The sequence below is a fragment of the Triticum aestivum genome, chromosome 4B (assembly GCF_018294505.1).
Source record: "Triticum aestivum cultivar Chinese Spring chromosome 4B, IWGSC CS RefSeq v2.1, whole genome shotgun sequence".
Lineage (NCBI taxonomy): Eukaryota > Viridiplantae > Streptophyta > Magnoliopsida > Poales > Poaceae > Triticum > Triticum aestivum.
This window is the reverse complement of record NC_057804.1, coordinates 22,421,726-22,441,938: the sequence shown is the minus strand read 5'-3', so window position 1 is coordinate 22,441,938 and position 20,213 is coordinate 22,421,726. Positions and strand designations below refer to the sequence as shown.

The 20,213-nt window shown below is 48.1% G+C and overlaps 2 protein-coding genes and 1 pseudogene across 2 annotated transcripts; all 3 read right to left on the bottom strand.

Moving 5' to 3' along the window:
• Window positions 1–998: 998 nt before the first annotated feature.
• Window positions 999–3,531, bottom strand: LOC123089895 (probable beta-D-xylosidase 7). Its single transcript, XM_044511446.1, has 2 exons — window positions 3,136–3,531; window positions 999–2,921 (listed from the first exon to the last, which is right to left on the bottom strand). Exons 1-2 carry the CDS (start codon window positions 3,529–3,531, stop codon window positions 999–1,001), a joined length of 2,319 nt encoding a protein of 772 aa, XP_044367381.1.
• Window positions 3,532–9,971: 6,440 nt separating this feature from the next.
• On the bottom strand, window positions 9,972–13,961 carry LOC123090677 (probable ubiquitin-conjugating enzyme E2 18). Its single transcript, XM_044512001.1, has 6 exons — window positions 13,760–13,961; window positions 13,503–13,606; window positions 13,199–13,301; window positions 13,029–13,092; window positions 10,401–10,489; window positions 9,972–10,326 (listed from the first exon to the last, which is right to left on the bottom strand). Exons 1-6 carry the CDS (start codon window positions 13,793–13,795, stop codon window positions 10,231–10,233), a joined length of 492 nt encoding a protein of 163 aa, XP_044367936.1. The 5' UTR covers window positions 13,796–13,961; the 3' UTR covers window positions 9,972–10,230.
• Window positions 13,962–18,370: 4,409 nt separating this feature from the next.
• On the bottom strand, window positions 18,371–18,946 carry LOC123090676 (probable ubiquitin-conjugating enzyme E2 18; annotated as a pseudogene).
• Between the last annotated feature and the right edge of the window lie 1,267 nt (window positions 18,947–20,213).

The following is a 20,213-nucleotide window of genomic DNA, read 5'->3' as shown; positions in this document are numbered from 1 at the left end:
GTTTCTTTTTGTCAAAAAATTGTCGTGTTTGTCAACCTCGCGTGAACAAAAGTTGCCATGAAAAACATTCGGATTGCCATGCCTAAATTCCGAACGTTTTGGGATTTATCACTTTCATATTCATTTGGTAAGCGCAAATGGATCGTCTGGCCTTCGCTATTAACCTTCAAAAATGTTATATGGTCTGGGCAACAAGTGTTGTGCTTTATGTGGAGCTCCGAAAAGCGCCAACCACATTCTGTTCAATGTGCTCTTGCAAAATTCTTGTGGAGTTATGTACATGATTGTTTGGGGCAAAATTGGAATCCAAATTCGATAGTAGAGATTCTTGCGCCGTTCAACAATGCTTGCGGGCAGCAACTTTGCCTAGCTTGGAGAACATTTTAGTACTTTAGCTTGGGCGCTATGGCCTACTCGTAACAAACTTGTCATTGAGGGAACCATTCCATCCCATCCGGCTAACTATATCTTTAAATGTTCTCTATTTTTTCCTGCAATGGCATACTCTAGGGAAGAGGTAGGACAGTGAGGCGGAGGCAGGCATCCTTTTCAACATCAAGCATCTTCACACTATTCATAGGAGCTCTTGAGTCGGATCTTGTGGGGCCTTAGTTATCTTAGCGCTCATGTTAGAGTCATGATTTGTATTTCTGTCTTTATTATGCTTGGTTTGTAAGAACTTAACGTTGTGCTACCTTAGCCTATGTTGGTTTTATTAAACATGCGCCCCTTGCGCCTGTTTTCTAAAAGAAAAACAATTACAGATTACGGAGACAGAAATAAGAATCTCATTGATCATGTAAAAACCTCTCATTGAGGATTTAGAAACAGACAATTCCATTACATAGTAGCTACACTAAACTGGCAAACATTTCTTGATGTTGCTGGAACAATTAGCTCCTCGAGGCTCCGGTTAATTAATTGTGTCGCCGCAACAACCCGCTATGCAATTCATCTTTTACCCCCGCCGAAAACAGACTAATAATAACTAAGGGAAGTTAATTCAGGCGTGCGTCGAAGCTGATCTCGGCCTCGTCGTCCTCGTCGACAAAGAGGAAGTGTGAGGCTCCGTCGATCACCATCTTGCCGTCCTCCCTCGCCCTGCTCAAGTGCTCGCACGGGCTGACATCGAACGTCAGGCTAGCCTTCTCGCCGGCCTCGAGGTGCTGGCTCCGGAACCCGACCAGCTGGCTCGCCGGGCGCCCACCCGTCGCGTTGGGCCACCGGAGGAACATCAGCACCGAGTGCTTTCCGTCCATGGGACCGTGGTTCTCCACCTCGACCACCGCCGGGAACTTGAGCTGTTCGCACCGCTCGGGCCCGATCTCCTCCACGTCGTAGTGGCTCGCGCCGCTGTCCGCCGCTGGCGTCGAGGTCAGGCTGGCGAGCAGACTCTTTTGATGCCCGGCCAGTCCTGAGGCTGCCAGCCGGCGGGAGAACCTGGAGTAGCTGAGGCCGTAGCCGAACTTGTAGACGACCGGTCCCCGGTAGAAGCGGTAGCTACGGCCGGGGTAGCCGGTGGCCGGGTCGGCGCGCATCCGCATGTCCGTCATCGGCACCCTCATGTACTCCTCGGGGTACCACGTCACCGGCAGCCTGCCGCTGGGGTTGTGCTCCCCGAAGAGCACCTTGGCGATGGCAAGCCCGCCGGCCTGCCCGGGGTAACCGGCCCACACGATGGCGCCGATCTTGGGGTTGAATTTCGCGAACGTCACGTCCACCGGGCCGCCGGTGAGGAGCACCAGGATCACCGGCCGTTTCGCCGCGCGGGCCACGGCTTCGATGAGGCTCTGCTGCTGTCCGGGGAGCAGCAGGCTCGTCCTGTCCCGCCCTTCCTCCTCCTGCACGTGGCTCGTCCCCATGAACAGGATCACGTGGTCCGTCGACCTCGCCACCGCCACCGCCTTCCCCGTCGCGGCGGACCAGCACGCCGTATCGATGCACCCGGGCTCGAACCTCACGTCCTTCACGTACCCATTGAGCCCCCGGAGCGGCGTGATGGTCTCGCACGGCGGGCCGAAGTAGTTGCCGAGGAGAGCCCCGGGGTCGTTGGCGTTGGGGCCGATGACGGCGACCGACCCGACCGTCCACCGGCGGAGCGGGAGGATGCCGGCGTCGTTCTTGAGCAGGACGATGCCGCTCTCCGCCGCATGGAGCGCCAGGTTCTTGTGGGCGGGAGAGCACACGTCGTTGGCGCCGAAGTGCCCGTACAGCGGGTTGCTCCGGGGGTCGCCGTTGAAGTGCCCGAGCCGCATCCTCACCGAGAAGAGGTTGACGAGCGTCCTGTCCACGTCCCGCTCCGCCATCTTCCCCTGCCGGAGCGCGGCCATGCCGTGCACCTGCGTGTAGTTCCCGCAGTCCATGTCCATGCCGGCCTTGAGCGTGGTGGCCACCGTGTCCTCCGGCGTGGGCCGGGAGTGCTGCCCGTCGTGCACCAGCGCGATCGCGTCGCAGTCGGAGGCCACGTACCCCTTCAACCCCCATTCCCCCCTGAACGTCTTGGTGAGGAGGTTGTAGTCGGCGCAGGCGGGGACGCCATTGACGGAGGTGTAGGCGCACATGACGCAGCTGGCCTGCCCTTCGCCCACGCAGCTCCTGAACGGCGGGTTGAAGGTGTCGGCCAGGTCCTGGGGGCTCACCCTCGCGTTGAAGTTGTACCGGACGGTGCCGCGCCAGTCGTCCAGGTCGTAGGCGGTGGCGTGCTTGCAGCACGCCGAGGTCTGCAGCGTCGTCGGCGAGGGCCCCTGCAGGCCCCTCACGAAGGCGACGGCGTACTTGCTCGCCGTGATCGGGTCCTCGCCGGGGGTCTCGTGGCCGCGCCCCCACCGCGGGTCCCGGTAGATGTTCACGTTCGGCGACCAGATGGTGAGCCCCTCCGCCTGCCCGATGTTGTACAACGCCCGCGCCTCCACGCCGATCGCCTACATGCCATGTCACAATAGCTATATGTAAGTTGACTGAATTTATAATTTGACTAAAATAGACGCTCCCGATACACGAGCGTCGCATCGGTGGTTGATAGCCAAAAAATTATAACCACACTGTTGCATTAATTCTATATAAATATTCGCCTTATATTTAGTTCAAAATTAGATGAAAACCCCAGATACGAACATGAAATGTACACACACATACCTGGCCGGTGAAGTACCAGATCTTCTCGTCGAAGGAGGCGGTGGTGAGCAGCACCTGCGGGAAGCTGGTCACTTGCTTGACGGCGCCGGTGAAGTGCATGCCCTTGCCCCACATGGACAGCCCATGCAGCCCTTCCGACCACCACTTGTACGCCGGCACGCCCAGCCGCGGCACCGCCGCCGCCACGTCGCCCAGCTGCGACACCTTCTCCGCCAGCGTCAGCCGCGCCACCAGGTCCGCCGCGCGCTGCTCCACCGGCAGCCGCTGGTCGCAGAAACGGACGTACGGCGCCCCCGGCCAGCACGAGAACGGCGGCGTGCCACCGGCCGCCGCCATGCACAGCAGCGCCAGAATCGTCGTCGCCATGAGCACGACCATGCCGGCTGAGCCGCCCATGGCGAGCTTCAGCTTTCAGGAGAATGGACGACGTACAGAGAGAGGAGATGGGATGTGAGAATCCATGGGACAAGGCAGTTCCTTATATAGCTTTTCCGACTCGCATGTGTGTTTTCACATTGATGGGATATCTTTAATTGCGAATATATGGTAGTAAATTTCTTCCTTCAAATATAAAATGCTAGGATTGTGTATTTCTACTGGACATTAATTGGAGATTATTTCGATACTAATATACTATCAATAGTAGTGCGTATATATCCTACGCGGGGATATGCAGATTTGAATACTAGGATTTCATTTCTATTAATGAGAATCCAACTATATAATGTGCATGCATTAATATTCTGCCATTTTATAAGATTTGTATATGAACTGGGCCCAAATGTGGCAAGAAACTAACTAGGCCGCACGTTTACCACATTGTAGATCTATGTGCATATGTTGGTCTATTTGCAACCCATCTAGATTTGTCTATATCTAAGTTACATACTACATACATACATACATATATATAGAGACACACACAAATTTTATATACCACCAGTGATAGTTATCACCACTTGAGTTTTGTATGACGTATGTAGTATCTATCTTGCAAAATTTTCATGTAACTCACTTTGAATCATCTTATATATAGTATATTAATATATTTTAAATAATAAAGTAGTATATAGTACCACATGATAGTATACAAGACATGTAGGATAACTACCACTAAGAAGTGGATATATTTTTCCTTAAAATGATAGGATTGTGTGTGTTCCTACTGGACATTAATTGGAGATTATTTTGATATACATGAGTATATATCCTACACGGCGGGGATACGTATGCAGCAAAAGTAGTAGGATTTCATTCCTCTTAATGCGAATCCAACTATATACATGTATGTCATTAAAATTCTCCCAAATATATGCAAATTGGTGATCGAAATTACCAATTGAGGAGTACTTTTTATAAAGATCACTCTAATCTTCTTAGGTTGTGACAAGTGACGCACTGCATTTGCGCCACTTGTTGCAACCTGAGAGTTTTCCCTCTTTCATAGATTCGTTTATTCAAAACATTTTATCTCTTAAATCGTAAGTCCAAATCTTGAACAGTTTTCACGTTTGATTTCTCATGTCGAGATCTTCAAAACTAGATCCTGTGTTGATAGGTTTTGACAAACTTTTCTTTTAAAAAAGGACGCAAAAACCGAATCGGGAGCAAGTTTTTTTTCCTTTCTGAAATCCGTTTTCGAAAGCAAAACCGTGCCTCTCACGGAAGGAAAAAAAAGAGAAACACATTTTTTTCGTCTCCGAGAAACACGGCCGTGTCTCTCGCGGAAGCAAAACTATGCCTCTCATGAAAGGAAAAAAAGAGAAAATACTTTTTTTTTCGTTTCCGAGAGGCACACCCATGCCTCTCACGGAAGGAAAAGAACGTGTTTTTTTTGTTTCTGTCGTGCGTCTCATGGAAGGAAAAAAATAGAAAACATTTTCTTTTCTTTTCCGAGAGGCACTGCCGTGCCTCTTTCGGAAGCAAAACCATGCCTCTCGGGGAAGATAAACCATGCCTCTCACTGGAAAAATAAAGAAAACATGTTTTTTCACAAAAAAAATCTGTTTTTTAAGAAAGATTGGTGGAAAACCGAGAAAACATCTAAAAACCAAAAACGTGTGCGGAAAAATAATAAAAGCAAATTTCGAAGGGAGCTTCCAGAGCGTGACACGTGGCTCATGTTCGATCATCCCTCAACATCCCTCAAGTTGTCTAAGTGTTACATGATCCGAATCAACTAACTCATGTCCGATCATCACGTGAGATAGGGTAGTCATTAATGATGAACATCTCCGTGTTGATCATATCTACTATATGACTCATGTTCGACCTTTCAGTCCTCCGTGTTCCGAGGTCATGCATGTCTGTACATGGTAGGCTCGTCAAGTTTAACCCAAATATTCTGCATGTGGAAAACTGCTTACACCCGTTGTATATGAATGAAGAGTCTATCACACCCGATCATCACGGGGTGATTCGAAACGACGATTTTTTTGTAATGGTGCATACTTAGGGGGAACACCTTTTATCTTAAAATTAAGTGAAGGAACCATCTTATAATGCTACCATCGCCCTAAGCAAAATAAAATGCATAAAAAGATAAACGTCACATTGATGACCCACAAGTATAGGGGATCTATCGTAGTCCTTTCGATAAGTAAGAGTGTCAAACTCAACGAGGAGCAGAAGGAAATGACAAGCGGTTTTCAGCGAGGTATTTGATGTCTGCTAGAACTACGTTGGCATTTCCCCAAAGAGGAAGGGATGATGCAGTATAGCGACGGTAGGTATTTCCCTCGATGATGAGACCAAGGTTATCGAACCAGTAGGAAAACCTCCTCACACCACATAAATAACACCTGCAGATAAATAACAAATACTCACAACCCGACGTGTTAAAGGGGTTGTCAATCCCTTTCGGGTACGGCGCTTCAAGTAGGCAAATAACGTGAAGTAAAAAGTGGTAGATAGGATAAATAGATCGCGGAACAAATAAATTGCAGCAAGGTATTTTTGTATTTTTGGTTTAACAGATCTGAAAATAAATGCAAAGAAAAATAGATCGCAAAGGCAAATATGATGAAAAGAGACCCGGGGGCTGTAGGTTTCACTAGTGGCTTCTCTCTAGAAAAATAGCAAACGGTGGGAAAACAATTACTGTTGGGCAATTGATAGAACTTCAAATAATCATGACGATATCCAGGCAATGATCATTATATAGGCATCACGTCCACGATTAGTAGACCGACTCCTGCCTGCATCTACTACTATTACTCCACACATCAAACACTATCCAGCATGCATCTAGTGTATTAAGTTCATGAGAAAATGGAGTAATGCAATAAGAACGATGACATGATGTAGACGAGATCCGTTTATCTATTGCGGAGATATTCATCTTATTATCCAGTAGCAACAATACATACGTGTCGGTTCCCCTTCTGTCACTGGGATTAAGCACCGTAAGATCGAACCCACTACAAAGAACCTCTTCTCATTGCAAGATAAATAGATCAAGTTGGGCAAACAAAACCCAAATATCGGAGAAGAAATACGAGGCTATAAGCAATCATGCATATACGAGATCAAAGAAGACTCAAATAATTTTCATGGATAAAAGCATAGATTTGATCATCAACTCAAAGTTCATCGGATCCCAACAAACACACCGCCAAAAGACTTATATCATATGGATCTCCAAGATACCATTGTATTGATAATCAAGAGAGAAAGGAAGCCATCTAGCTACTAACTACAGACCCATAGGTCTACAAAGAACTACTCACGCATCATAGAAGAGGCACCAATGGAAGTTGTGAACCCCTCCATGACGGTGTCTAGATTGGATCTGGTGGTTCTGGACTCCGTGGTGGCTGGATCATGTTGGGGAACGCGGTAATTTCAAAATTTTCCTACGATCACGCAAGATCTATCTATGTGATGCATAGCAACGAGAGGGAAGAGTGTGTCCACGTACCCTCATAGTAGTAACAAAAATGCAGCAAGGTAGCCCAATCCTTTTGAGGCAAAGGACAGGCAAAACGGTTTCTTATGATAAGCAAAGTGTTCTTGAGGGTACACGGGAATATCATCTAGTCATTTTCACCATGTTGGCTTAATTCGTGTTCGGTACTTTGATAATTTGATATGTGGGTGGACTGGTGCTTAGGTGCTGTTCTTACTTGAACAAACCTCCTACTTATGATCAACTACGAGAAAAGTATTAAGAATAAATTCTAACCATAGCATTAGACTTTTGGATCCAATCGGTCCCTTACGGAATAGCGCATAAACTGGGGTTTAAGATTTTGTCACTCTCGCAACCCACCATCTAATAACTACTCCACAATGCATTCCCTTAGGCCCAAATATGGTGAAGTGTCATGTAGTCAATGTTCACATGACACCACATGACATCAAGTTCACATAATTACTTGCAACATGATTTCTCCCATGACCTCAAGAACGAAAGTAACTACCCACAAATGATAAACATGCTCAAGATTAGAGGGGTATTAAATAGCATAATGGATCTGAACATATAATCTTCCACCAAATTCACCATATAGTAATCAACTACAAGATGTAATCAACACTACTAGTCACCCACAAGCACCAATCTATAGTTTGATACAAAGATTGAACACAAGAGATGAACTAGGATTTGAGAGGAGTTGGTGCTGTGAAGATGTTGATGAAGATAGCCCTCCCCAAGATGGGAGAGTTGTTGGTGATGATGATGACGATGATTTCTAATACGTCTCCAACATATCTATAAGTTTTGATTGTTCCATGCTATTATATGATCTGTTTTGGATGTTTAATAGGCATTTATATGCTATTTTATATTATTTTTGGGACTAATCTATTAACCGAGGGCCCAGTGTCAGTTTTTGGCTTTTTGCCTATTTTAGAGTTTCACAGAAAAAGAATATCAAACGGAGTTCAAACGGAATGAAACCTTCGCGATAATCTTTCTTGGACCGAAAGGAAACCAGAAGACTTGGAGATGAAGTCGGAGACGCAACGAGGAAGCCACGAGGCAGGAGGGCGCGCCCCCTGAACGTCCATTTTGCATCATGCTTTTATATCGATATTTATTGCATTATGGGCGGTTATTACATGTTATGCGACAATACTTATGCCTATTCTCTTTTATTTTACAAGGTTTACATGAAGAGGGAGAATGCCGACAGCTGGGATTCTGGGCTGGAAAAGGAGCAAATATTAGAGACCTATTCTGCACAACTCCAAAAGTCCTGAAACTCCACGAAAGTCATTTTTAATAAAAAATACTGAGCGGAAGAAATATCAGAGGCGAGCCACCCACCATCCATGAGGGTGGGGGGCGCGCCCTACCCCCCTGGGCGCTACCCCTGCCTCGTGGGCCCCATGGCAGCCTTCTGGTGGCCATTTTCTACTATATGAAGTCTTTTACCCTGGAAAAAAAATCATAAGCAAGCTTTCGGGACGAAACTCCGCCGCCACGAGGCGGAACCTTGGCGCAACCAATCTAGGGCTGTGGCGGAGCTGTTCTGCTGAGGAAACTTCCCTTCGGGAGGGGGAAATCATCACCATCGATCCTCTCACCGGGAGGGGGTCAATCTCCATCAACATCTTTACCAACACCATCTCCTTTCAAACCCTAGTTCATCTCTTGTATCCAATCTTTGCCTCAAAACCTCAGATTGGTACTTGTGGGTTGCTAGTAGTGTTGATTACTCCTTGTAGTTGATGCTAGTTGGTTTATTCGGTGGAAGATCATATGTTCATATCCTTAATGCATATTAATACCCCTCTGATTATGAAAATGTGGCATGAAACTGGGCCGCACATCTACTACATGGTAGGTAGATCTATGTGCATATATTATTCTTATCGTATTTGCAACCCATCTAGATTTGTCTATATACCCCTAAAAAAATCTAGATTTGTCTATATCTAAGTTACATATACGGGTTTTCTCAAAATAAAAAAGGGACAATTGCATTTTTACCCCTAGTTGGTTCCAACCCACGGATTTTGCCCTTACTTTTCGAGCTTGCTCAGTTTTGCCCTTACTTTTTCCATCAAGGTCCCTCCAATGCCCTTTGACCGTTTGACCAAAACTTTGAAAATTCATAACTAATTCATACAAACTCAGAAAAATGCAAATAAGATATCAAAATGTTCAGATAAACATTACCTTTATGGGCACATATTTGGTTGGAACCAGAACACGCGGAAAGTAGTTCAAAAACCGAAAGAAAACCGGAACGTGAAAGCATAGTTACGCATTCCACTTTTTTTTGGAAGAACATTAGTGCTTTTTCCTTTTCAGAAAGCATATTTGTGCTTTCCATGGAAGCACATACTGTGGTTTTTTTTTTCTTTTCTTTTTTCTAGAAGCACAATGTGTTTTTTCTTTTGAGAAGCACAATCGCGCTAGCTGTGCTAAAGCACATCACAAAAAGCACATATTGTGCTTCTCATGGAGAAGTACTGCTTCCCTAAAAAAATCTCGTCAAAACCTAGGGAAAACCAAGGAAAAGCAAAAAAAAAAAAAAAAAAAATTCTAAAACGCATGCAAGAAAAAAAAACCAAGGGTGGTCAAGAGCGCAACACTCTAATTAGTTGGTCCCAATTAAGGGCTGCTGTTGGAAACACCTAAAACTGGTTTTTTGTCTAAAAAAAACCTAAAACTGGTTTTGGGTCATCAAATTATAGGTCTGTGTTGGATATGCTCTAAAAATGGTTTGGGTCGCTCTTATAGAATTACAAATTTACGATTCTAACATTGAACCGATTAGGATGTCTATGCCAAATGGTTGTAGAATACGAACCATTGCTGATGTCTAATCAAATATGATCATGAAATCAAGCAAACAAGACCCAGCCAGCACTTGGTGCCTCTATTAATAATAAGATAACACTCGATTACTACTTTCATCATATCAAAAGGGATAAGAGTTGGTAAGCACGGGAGTTGATACAGGTGCAGGTTCATCATGTACAAAACCACATACATGGGCATGTCAATTTGCCGCCAAATAGATGGCTTGAAATACTTGCCTAAATGATCCTTTTCATGAACGACGCACGCCATACTACGGTAGGCAGGATGATGATGTATAAGAGCTGCTGATGCCGGAAGAAGAAACCAGCTGGAGCCCATCACACTTTGTCATCATGAAACCACCACCTCGTCTCCTTCGGAGACCTCCCGTTGCGGCAGTTCCTGACGTAGCGATCGTTATCGGATGGGCGTTCCTGCATGCAAACAATATGTACAGTTAGATGACCGTTCAGTTAGATTGTAGATAATGTAGAGGGAGCTGGGTGACCTTAGCTGGTGAACTTGACAACATGGACAAGATGCTGATGCACACGGAACTGACCGTCATTGCTGGTGACCACGAGTCATACAATATATCTGCAGACAAGTGAATCGTTAGAAAGCTGGGGTTTCAGCACATGAAAATGCACTATTGTAGCATGTCAAAATATGGCAGTTGTTAAATAAAACCAGACACGTCGACAGATACTCAAGAACCCATGAAAACAACCTTAAATTAAATCGGTTTACAAGATGATGCAAAGAAAGAAAAACTGATGAAAGAGCTAACTGTTACGGCTCAATCTTACATTAAAAAACTAAGAGGCAAAAGGTACTAGATGTTCACCAAATGTCTAGATATCTATTTGTCTTAGAAAGACATGACTTGACAATATAGTGAGCTTATCTCATCTTGTTTAAAAAACCCGCTATATGTGAATTGATCAAAGTTGAGCGGAATAACGGGTAAGTAAATAGACTGGGCCAGGAAGACTTGTGACACATGGTGTGGGAATTCACCGTAGTACATATGGACTTGTTTGTTTGGGCTGCAGCTTCGACCGAAGCATCTATAGACTTGCGGCGGTGGCAATCGAGGAAGTGGCTGTGATGAAGGTTAACTGTTTGGCAGCGTAGCCGTGGGAGCTGTTGTGAGCTGGTGAAAATGCTGAAATACCGCCAGAGTGCCCAGATCAGTGTAATTTGCCAACTCTTAGTTAATACTCCCTCCGTCCGGAAATACTTGTCGGAGAAATGCATAAAAATGGATGTATGTAGAACTAAAATGTCTAGATACATTCATTCCTCTGACAAGTATTTCCGGACGGAGGGAGTAGCTTGTTTAAATGGTATTTTGACCAACAGTAAATGCTTTTTTTATTATATACTAATGTATAAACTACTACCCCTGTTTCTAAATATAAGACGTTTTGGCAGTTTAAATTGAACTGCAAAAACGACTTATATTTAGGAACAGAGAGTGTATTTCATAATAATATTTCTCTCTCGCTCAAAGATGCATAAATAGAATAAACGAGAGCACAAAAAATTTATTGTCATGTCACTTGTCCATGTAGTTTCAATACTATGATTAGCGAGATTAGCTGGGTTCTGGTACACGTGTAGTACCTGTCTAGTCACTTGTAGGTTTCCTAGTTGAGAGTCTGGTGAGGATCAGTAATTATGATCAAGGTTGTCGGGTCATTAGTTTAGGAAAGTGTCGTGCATGGCCTGCAGCACATATCAGTGTACAAGAGAGCGGAAGCATTCGTGCAAGAGGAGGCTGGGGCGCTGGCTAGGTTTGCTGCTGGGAGATGACAGGGAATCGGGGCGCTTGGGGGCAATTTATCTATAATGCGAAAGAGCCTAAGTTACATGGTTTGCCTAAAAACAGATGTTCTTTTACTCTGTTTTCTAGGCTACATGTTCTTTTACTAATAACAGAAGACATTTCACAGGTATATAGAGCTTTAATAGACAACATTATTTATTCATCTGCATGATTCAGTTCATCAGTATATTTGATCTATGCTGACATTAACACAGGTAGCATTGTACTGGATAATCAATTAGCGATGACCTATCCATCCAGTCCATAAAGGGAACTACCGAGGCACTGGTCGGATGCCAAGCTGCAAAGATGAAAATAATAAGCTATGAGCATGCACAGGTTGTGCTTTTGTCACAGGTAAATTGGCGTGGCTATGAGCATCTGGGGACTTGATGCGTATAAAGCTAATATATGGTGGTCACAAATCTTATAGGATGTTGATTAGTACTTTTCTTTTAGTTACTCAGCAGAAGAATATTGAAAAAAATATATATAGTGGATTTAGTTCAGAGACGCATAATTTAATACCTTAACCTCCATCTTAAGAAAATTATGTGTGCTATTAAATTTCCTCTGTATGTATCAAAGCATATTGGTGGACCAGGAATAACGCCATATCAGTACATATTTTTAGCTTTTATACACGTTAATTTAGAAGCAGGTTCGGCACCATTCGTTTTTTTTTAAATCGGTTTGCAAAGATGGAAACCGATAAAGTCAACACAAAATAGAAAACCGAAAATTCAGTTAACCGAGCTTTTCGGTCTGGTAATCGGTTTATACCGTATTCGCCAAATATGCCAACGAATCAGCCGTGTGGCTCCGTGGCTCGCATCCTTTCCACCTACGCTATTATATAGACTAGCTATCCGCCTCCTTGTGTGTGGCTGGCCGAGGTGGGACTAAACCACCAACCGGCAGCGCCTCGTACGCACGTACAAGTCGACCAGAAAAGCAAGCCACAACAGCTTGCCAGCTTGGGCCTTATTTACGTGCATGCAGCTTGGCCCATGATTTTTCTGCCGCAAACGCGCGCGCTCGAGAATGCCTAGCGCGGGAGCAAGACTAAAAAGAACCTAGTGAGGGGGCAGCTCGTTGTTGGCTGTACGTTCCCGCGACCTCGCCTATCAGCTCACCCATAGGTGATATACCATTAATCCATCATATGGTCCAAGATAATCTTATCAATCTTGAGTGTTGAACACGAAAAGGGTAGTTAATGGACCTTTCCATATGCCACTCAAGCGTGCAAAAGCATGAAGAACAAAACTAAACACGTATCAAAAGGAGCAACAAGAATTATACCTAGACAGATGTGCCCATTGCTGTAAATGTGCGGATGCATCGGCGCCGGATGCATAAATATAACCTGCACCAAAGCATCCATCAGAGCGGTCCAAAATAACGCGAGCTCTACGCGTGAGGTACGAGCTAAAGAAAGCAGAAAGAACAGGGGATGTCTCTCTCTCTCTCACCTGTGGAGCCTCCATGGGGTACTGCTCCGGGAAGTCAACCTGCAGCCGGTACGTCTCGCCGGCGTAGAGCGTCCCCTCCGCCCCCGACACCTCGATGACCCACCTGTTGCCGTGCCACCCATCATGATTTTCATATCGCCTTTTGCTCGGTATATAAAAAAACAGATTACGAGAACGGAATCGTATTGCAGCGAAGATAAAAGGTCCGCAGCGGATCGATACTACGGCGGACCGAACGGGGGGACTGGATTGGTCGGGCGGGGAGGAGGGAGCGGGGGAGAGGGGAGGGCGTAGGGGCAGGCACCGCTGGAGGTTGTCGGAGACCTTGTAGGTGAAGCCGCCGGGAGGGCTGGCCTGCCACTCCCCGAGCTCCTTCTGCAGCCGGAGGCACGCGATCTTGCTCAGCACCTGCGCCCGCGCACACACACACACGGCAACAGCGGGGTTAATTCGGCCGAATCGGGCGGCGGTCGGCGAATCCGGCGGGGCCGGATCGGAAGGGGGGTCGGCGAGATTGGACGTGGCCGGCCCGGGGGCGGGGCGGGGGTTAGGGTTTGGTACCTTGCGGGAAGGGGAGGAGGAGGCGGAGCTCGTCATGGCGCGCCGCGCGCGGTCTCGCCGAGGCCGGGGGAGGGGGGAAAGGTGCGGGGAATACGTGGGGTGGGGTGGGTTGGTGTAGCGGCGGGGTGCGACGCGACGGGGATGCCGATGGCGGAGGAGCTCAAGTGGCCGGCTGGAAAGACTCGCCGCTCAATTCAACGCTTTCTCCTTTTGTTGTGATGAGAAATATAATACTCCCTCCGTTCCTAGATATAGGATGTATAGTTTTTGGCACGGAAATTAAAGAACGCATGTGGAGGAAAAATTTCACAAGTTTTGGGCAAAATTACACCTAACTAATTGACATGAGGAAATAAAGGAGCTTGCCCCATATAAGGAAATGTAATCAAATCCCTAAAAAAAATATCCAAACGAGTGGTGCAATGCAATACACCTTATACTCCCCCGTCCGGAAATACCTGTCTTAGGAATGGTTGTATCTAGACTTATTTTAGTTATAGATATATCCATTTTCAACCATTTCTAAGACAAGTATTTCCGGACGGAGGGAGTATTTCGGAATTTTTCTCAAAAATCTATACACCTTACATCAAGGAACGGAGGGAGTAACTCGATGCCTTGTGAACTTCCATGCGTTGGGAGACCTGGCCAAGTGGGCCGGCCCGGCCCGGCTCACGCTTAAACATGTCAGGCATGGTAGGTCCCACCTAGGCACGTTTATAAGTGGGTTGTGCCGTGCCAGCACACGGGCCCGCCCATGGCACGTTTAGTCCTAATGGGTCGCGTGCTACGGATTGTGTTTTTTTGTCTATTTTTGTTTTTGCATATTTTTCCCTAAGGAACAAAAATGGGAAGAGAGGATCACCTTGCCGAAGTGCACACAACGGTGCAAATGAATCGAAGAGGGTTCCATTAAATTTAATAGTGTATCTCACCGAGGTGACGCATGTCATAATCCAGTTCACCCAACGGCGAGCGAAGCCCATCTTTTGCATCATTCGCTCCAAGAAGATCCAGTCTACTCTGTCATATGCTTTAGACAAATCCAATTTATAAGCACAAAAACTTTTATTCGGGTCCTTTTCCTTCTGAATATAGTGAATGCACTCAAATGCTATCAATGCATTATCAGTGATCATCCGTCCAGGGACGAAGGCACTCTGCTCAAGCGATATAATCTCATCAAGAATAGGCCTCAAACGGTTAACCAAACATTTAGGCACTACCTTGTAGATGACGTTACACAAACTGGTCGGCTTGAACTCCGTGAGCCGCACGGGGTTTTCAACCTTGGCAATGAGAACTATGGATGTGTTGTTCACCCCCTCAGGCATGACTCCTGTCCGGAAAAATTTCTTAACCCCGGAGATCACCTGCTCTCGCATGACAAACCAGTTCCTCTGAAAGAAACGGGCAGGGAAGTCATCAGGCTCCGGAGCCTTGAGCGGTCCAATCTGAAAAAGTGCATCTGCAATCTCCTTATCCGTAAACTCTGCACATAGGCCATCATTCATTTGGTCAGTAAAACGTGTGTTGGGGATATAACTACTAGGTATGAACCGCCCAGGAGGGGTCGGGTCATGTCCCAGGCGACTTATCAATGAAGATGGCGGGTCATAGCAAGCCCATTGACGGCCCAAGACCCAGAGGCGACTTGAGGCCCAAGAGGATGAACAGCCATAAAGTATAACTTGTATTGTAAGGCAAGCATAGTTAGTCACCGAGCCGGACACGTTGTGTATGAGCCGGCCGGGACTCTGTAAACCGTTAGGCATCAACCTATGTATATAAAGGGGTGACCCGACGGCGAGTTGAGGACAAGAAACAAGAGATCGAGAACTAGGTCAAGCGTATTCGCTCCCTGGTAATCGGAACCCAAGCAATACAATCCCAAACTGGAGTAAGCCTTTACCTCCACCGCGAGGGGCCGAACCAGTATAAACTCTATGTGTCATTTGTCCCGATTAAGCCCTTTTAAGCTAACCTAACTACGATGGCTCCACGATTAAGTCCTTTCGCTAGGACATCTGTCGTGTCAAGTCCACGACAGTTAGTGACCACCGTGGGGCCTGCTCACGGTGGTTTTGAGTTCTTGAAGGGCGACTTCGCAGGGATCACGGGATACGCTGTGGGCCGGATGACCAAGAGTCGTCGCGGCAAGCTCTACATCGACGACGCCGGCCGGGGCCCCGAGGCAGGCTCAATTGAGTATTGGTACCGGGTCCCCTTCGGCGGAATCCACGTCTTCATCGGCAAGATCGGTGAGTCAGGCCCTGAGCCGGACACCTACACCAACATCATTGAGACAGCTCAGCGTGCACGACTCGCCAAGATTCATGTTGTGGTGAAGCGCGCCTTTGTTGGATGCGTCCATGGGGTGGAGTATGAGGAAGGATTTGTGTCTGGTGGTGAGATGCCCATCTACTCTGATGGAGAGTCGTCAACTGGTGAGACCAACTCAATGTATCAACTGCAAGATGCCCGACTTGGGGGCTGTTTCGATGGCGACAGTATTTCAGACACCTACGAGCCGCCGAACAGGGCTGCAATCTTCATGGCGGGCACGCAACCAGCTCACAATTCCTCAACAGTAGCGGCTATGACTTCCAGTTCAACGAACGCGGTGACAGCTGGTGCGAGCCGTTCAGCACGCCCTCCGGCTCAGGTGTTGTCAGAGGTTTTGGACACTTTAGCAGCACTCATGGAAGTTGAGGTCACTGAGGGGGTCTTGTATTACAGCGTCCGGGCTATGTGACGTAGGCCGGACTAATGGGCCATGAAGATACAAGATAGAAGACTTCCTCCCGTGTCCGGATGGGACTCTCCTTTGCGCGAAAGGCAAGCTTGGCGTTCGATATGAAGATTCCTTCCTCTGTAAACCGACTATGTGCAACCCTAGGCCCCTCCGGTGTCTATATAAACCGGAGGGATTAGTCCGTGGAGGCAATCATAATCATACAGGCTAGACATCGAGGGTTTAGCCATTACGATCTCGAGGTAGATCAACTCTTGTAAACCCCATATTCATCCAAGATAATCAAGCAGGAAGTAGGGTATTACCTCCATTGAGAGGGCCCGAACCTGGGTAAACATCGTGTCCCTGTCTCCTGTTACCTTCGATCCTCAGACGCATAGTTCGGGACCCCCTACCCGAGATCTGCCGGTTTTGACACTGACATTGGTGCTTTCATTGAGAGATCCGCTGTGTCGTTGTTAGAAGGTTCGATGGCTCCATCGGTCATCCACAACAAGGCTGCCCTGAGGGAGGTTTTTCTCCCCGGCCAGATGTTTGTGTTCGGCGGCTTCGCACTGCGGGCCAACTCGATTGGCCATCTAGAGCAGATCGACAGCTATGCCCCAGGTCACCAGATTAGTTTAGGAAATCTGGATTATGTTGATGATATCCGAGGAGACTTGATCTTCCAAGGGTTCGCGACCCCAACCTCCGCTCTGGCCTTAGATCCGGAGCGCATCACCAGGTCCAAAGACGGGATTCCCGAGCCCGCCAGACTCTCTACGGCTATTGAGCCTAGTGCGGGAGAGCCGGAGGAAGTAGTATTACCGGCAATCTTCATGAAGCCGGACTCTTCTCTGAACACTGACTCCGAACCCTCGGAGCCAGCATCGTATGAGCTCGGCCAAGGAGTCTCCTTCCTGCCGTACTCCACGGACTCTCCTCCCCCTGGCCAAACCTTGTCTTTAAGCGAGGCTCTGGACTTAATGCGATCCCTCGTCATCACAGAGGGGCAACGTCCGAACTACACCCAACCCGGACTAGGGGTTGAGAGCGGGGAATTTTACGTCCCACCCACCACCCACTTCATAGCCACTGTCGAGGACTTAACCGACATGCTCGATTATGGCTCCGAAGACATCGATGGTATGGACGATGATACCAGAGAAGAGCAGGCCCAAAACCCACCGTTTACCGGACGCTGGACGACCACCTCTTCGTATGACATGTACATGGTGGATACACCCAAAGAGGGTAACGGCGATAATGAGAAAAATCCAGTCGAGGATAAACCTCCTGATATACAACCAAAGCGCCGACATCGGCGGTGCCGCTCTAAATCACGCCGTGGAAAAGACAGCAATACCGGCACCAGAGATAACAACACTCCGGACGACGCCGAAGACCAAGATGACCCCGTCGAGCCAACCTCCGAACAGGACGATCGGGAAGATGGGCAAATTAGCCCTGATGAACATGCTGTAAATGAAGACTCGGAGGATAGTAATTATCTTCCACTCTCTGAGGATGAAGTGAGCCTCGGCGACGAAGACTTTATCGTGCCTGAGGAACCTCTCGAACAGGAGCGCTTTAAGCGCCGGCTAATAGCCACTGCAAGGAGCCTGAAAAGAAGCAGCAGCAGCTTCAAGCTGATCAAGATCTGCTCAACGACAGGTGGACTAATGTCCTGGCAGTCGAGGAATACGGCCTCGGGCGCCCAACCAAGAGTTACCCGAAGCGTAAGCTGCTACCTCAATTCGACGACGACGCGCTGGAGCCGGTACCATCAGCGCGGTCCAAAATAACACGAGCTCTACGCGTAAGGTACGAGATAAACAAATTAGAAAGAACAGGGGATCTCTCTCTCTCTCTCTCACCTATGGAGCCTCCATGGGGTACTGCTCCAGGAAGTCAACCTGCGGCCGGTAGGTCTCGCCGGCGTAGAGCGTCCCCTCCGCCCCCGACACCTCGATGACCCGCCTGTTGCCGTGCCACCCATCATGATTTTCATATTGCCTTTTGCTTGGTATATATAAAACAGATTACGAGAACGAAATCGTATTGCAGCGAAGATAAAAGGTCCGCAGCGGATCAATACTACGGCAGACCGAACGGGGGGACTGGATTGGTCGGGCGGGGAGGAGGGAGCGGGGGAGAGGGAAGGGCGTAGGGGCAGGCACCGCTGGAGGTTGTCCGAGACCTTGTAGGTGAAGCCGCCGGGAGGGCTGGCCTGCCACTCCCCGAGCTCCTTCTGCAGCCGGAGGCACGCGAATCTTGCTCAGCACCTGTGCGCGAACAGCGGGGTTAATTCAGCCGAATCGGGCGCGAGGCGAATCCGGCGGGGCCGCATCGGAAGGGGGATTGGCGAGATTGGACGTGGCCGGCCTGGGGGCGGGGCGGGGGTTAGGGTTTGGTACCTTGCGGGAAGGGGAGGAGGAGGCGGAGCTCGTCATGGTGCGCCGCACGCGGTCTCGCCGAGGCCGGGGGAGGGGGGAAGTGTTGGGTTTCGTAGTAATTTCAAAAAATTTCCTACGCACACGCAAGATCATGTGATGCATAGCAACGAGGGGAAGAGTATTGTCTACGTACCCTACGCAGACCGACTGTGGAAGCGATGACACGACGTAGAGGAAGTAGTCGTACGTCTTCACGATCCAACCGATCAAGCACCGAAACTACGGCACCTCCGAGTTCGAGCACACGTTCAGCTCGATGACGATCCCCGGACTCCGATCCAGCAAAGTGTCGGGGAAGAGTTCCGTCAGCACGACGGCGTGGTGACGATCTTGATGAATTACAGCAGCAGGGCTTCGCCTAAACTCCGCTACAGTATTATCGAGGAATATGGTGGCAGGGGGCACCACACACGGCTAAGGAATCGATCACGTGGATCAACTTGTGTCAACTTGTGTGTTTAGAGGTGCCCCTGCCTCCGTATATAAAGGAGCCAAGGGGGGAGGGTGCGCCGGCCAAGAGGGAGAGGCGCAGGAGGAGTCCTACTCCTACCGGGAGTAGGACTCCCCCCCCAATCCTATTCCAACTAGGATTCCCAAGGGGGAAAGAGGGAGAGGGGTGGCCGGCCACCTCTCCTAGTCCTAATAGGACTAGGGGAAGGGGGGAGGCGCGCAGCCCCCTTGGGCTGCCCCTTTCTCCTTTCCACTAAGGCCCATGATGGCCCATATGGCTCCCGGGGGGTTCCGGTAACCTCCCGGTAACCCGGTAAAATCCCGATTTCACCCGGAACACTTCCGATGTCCAAACATAGACTTCCAATATATCAATCTTTATGTCTCGACCATTTCGAGACTCCTCGTCATGTCCGTGATCACATCCGGGACTTCGAACAACCTTCGGTACATCAAAATGCATAAACTCATAATATAACTGTCATCGTAACCTTAAGCGTGCGGACCCTACGGGTTCGAGAACAATGTAGACATGACCGAGACACGTCTCTGGTCAATAACCAATAGCGGGACCTGGATGCCCATATTGGCTCCTACATATTCTACGAAGATCTTTTATCGGTCAGACCGCATAACAACATACGTTGTTCCCTTTGTCATCGGTATGTTACTTGCCCGAGATTCGATCGTCGGTATCCAATACCTAGTTCAATCTCGTTACCGGCAAGTCTCTTTACTCGTTCCGTAATACATCATCTCACAACTAACATATTAGTTGTAATGCTTGCAAGGCTTATGTGATGTGTATTACCGA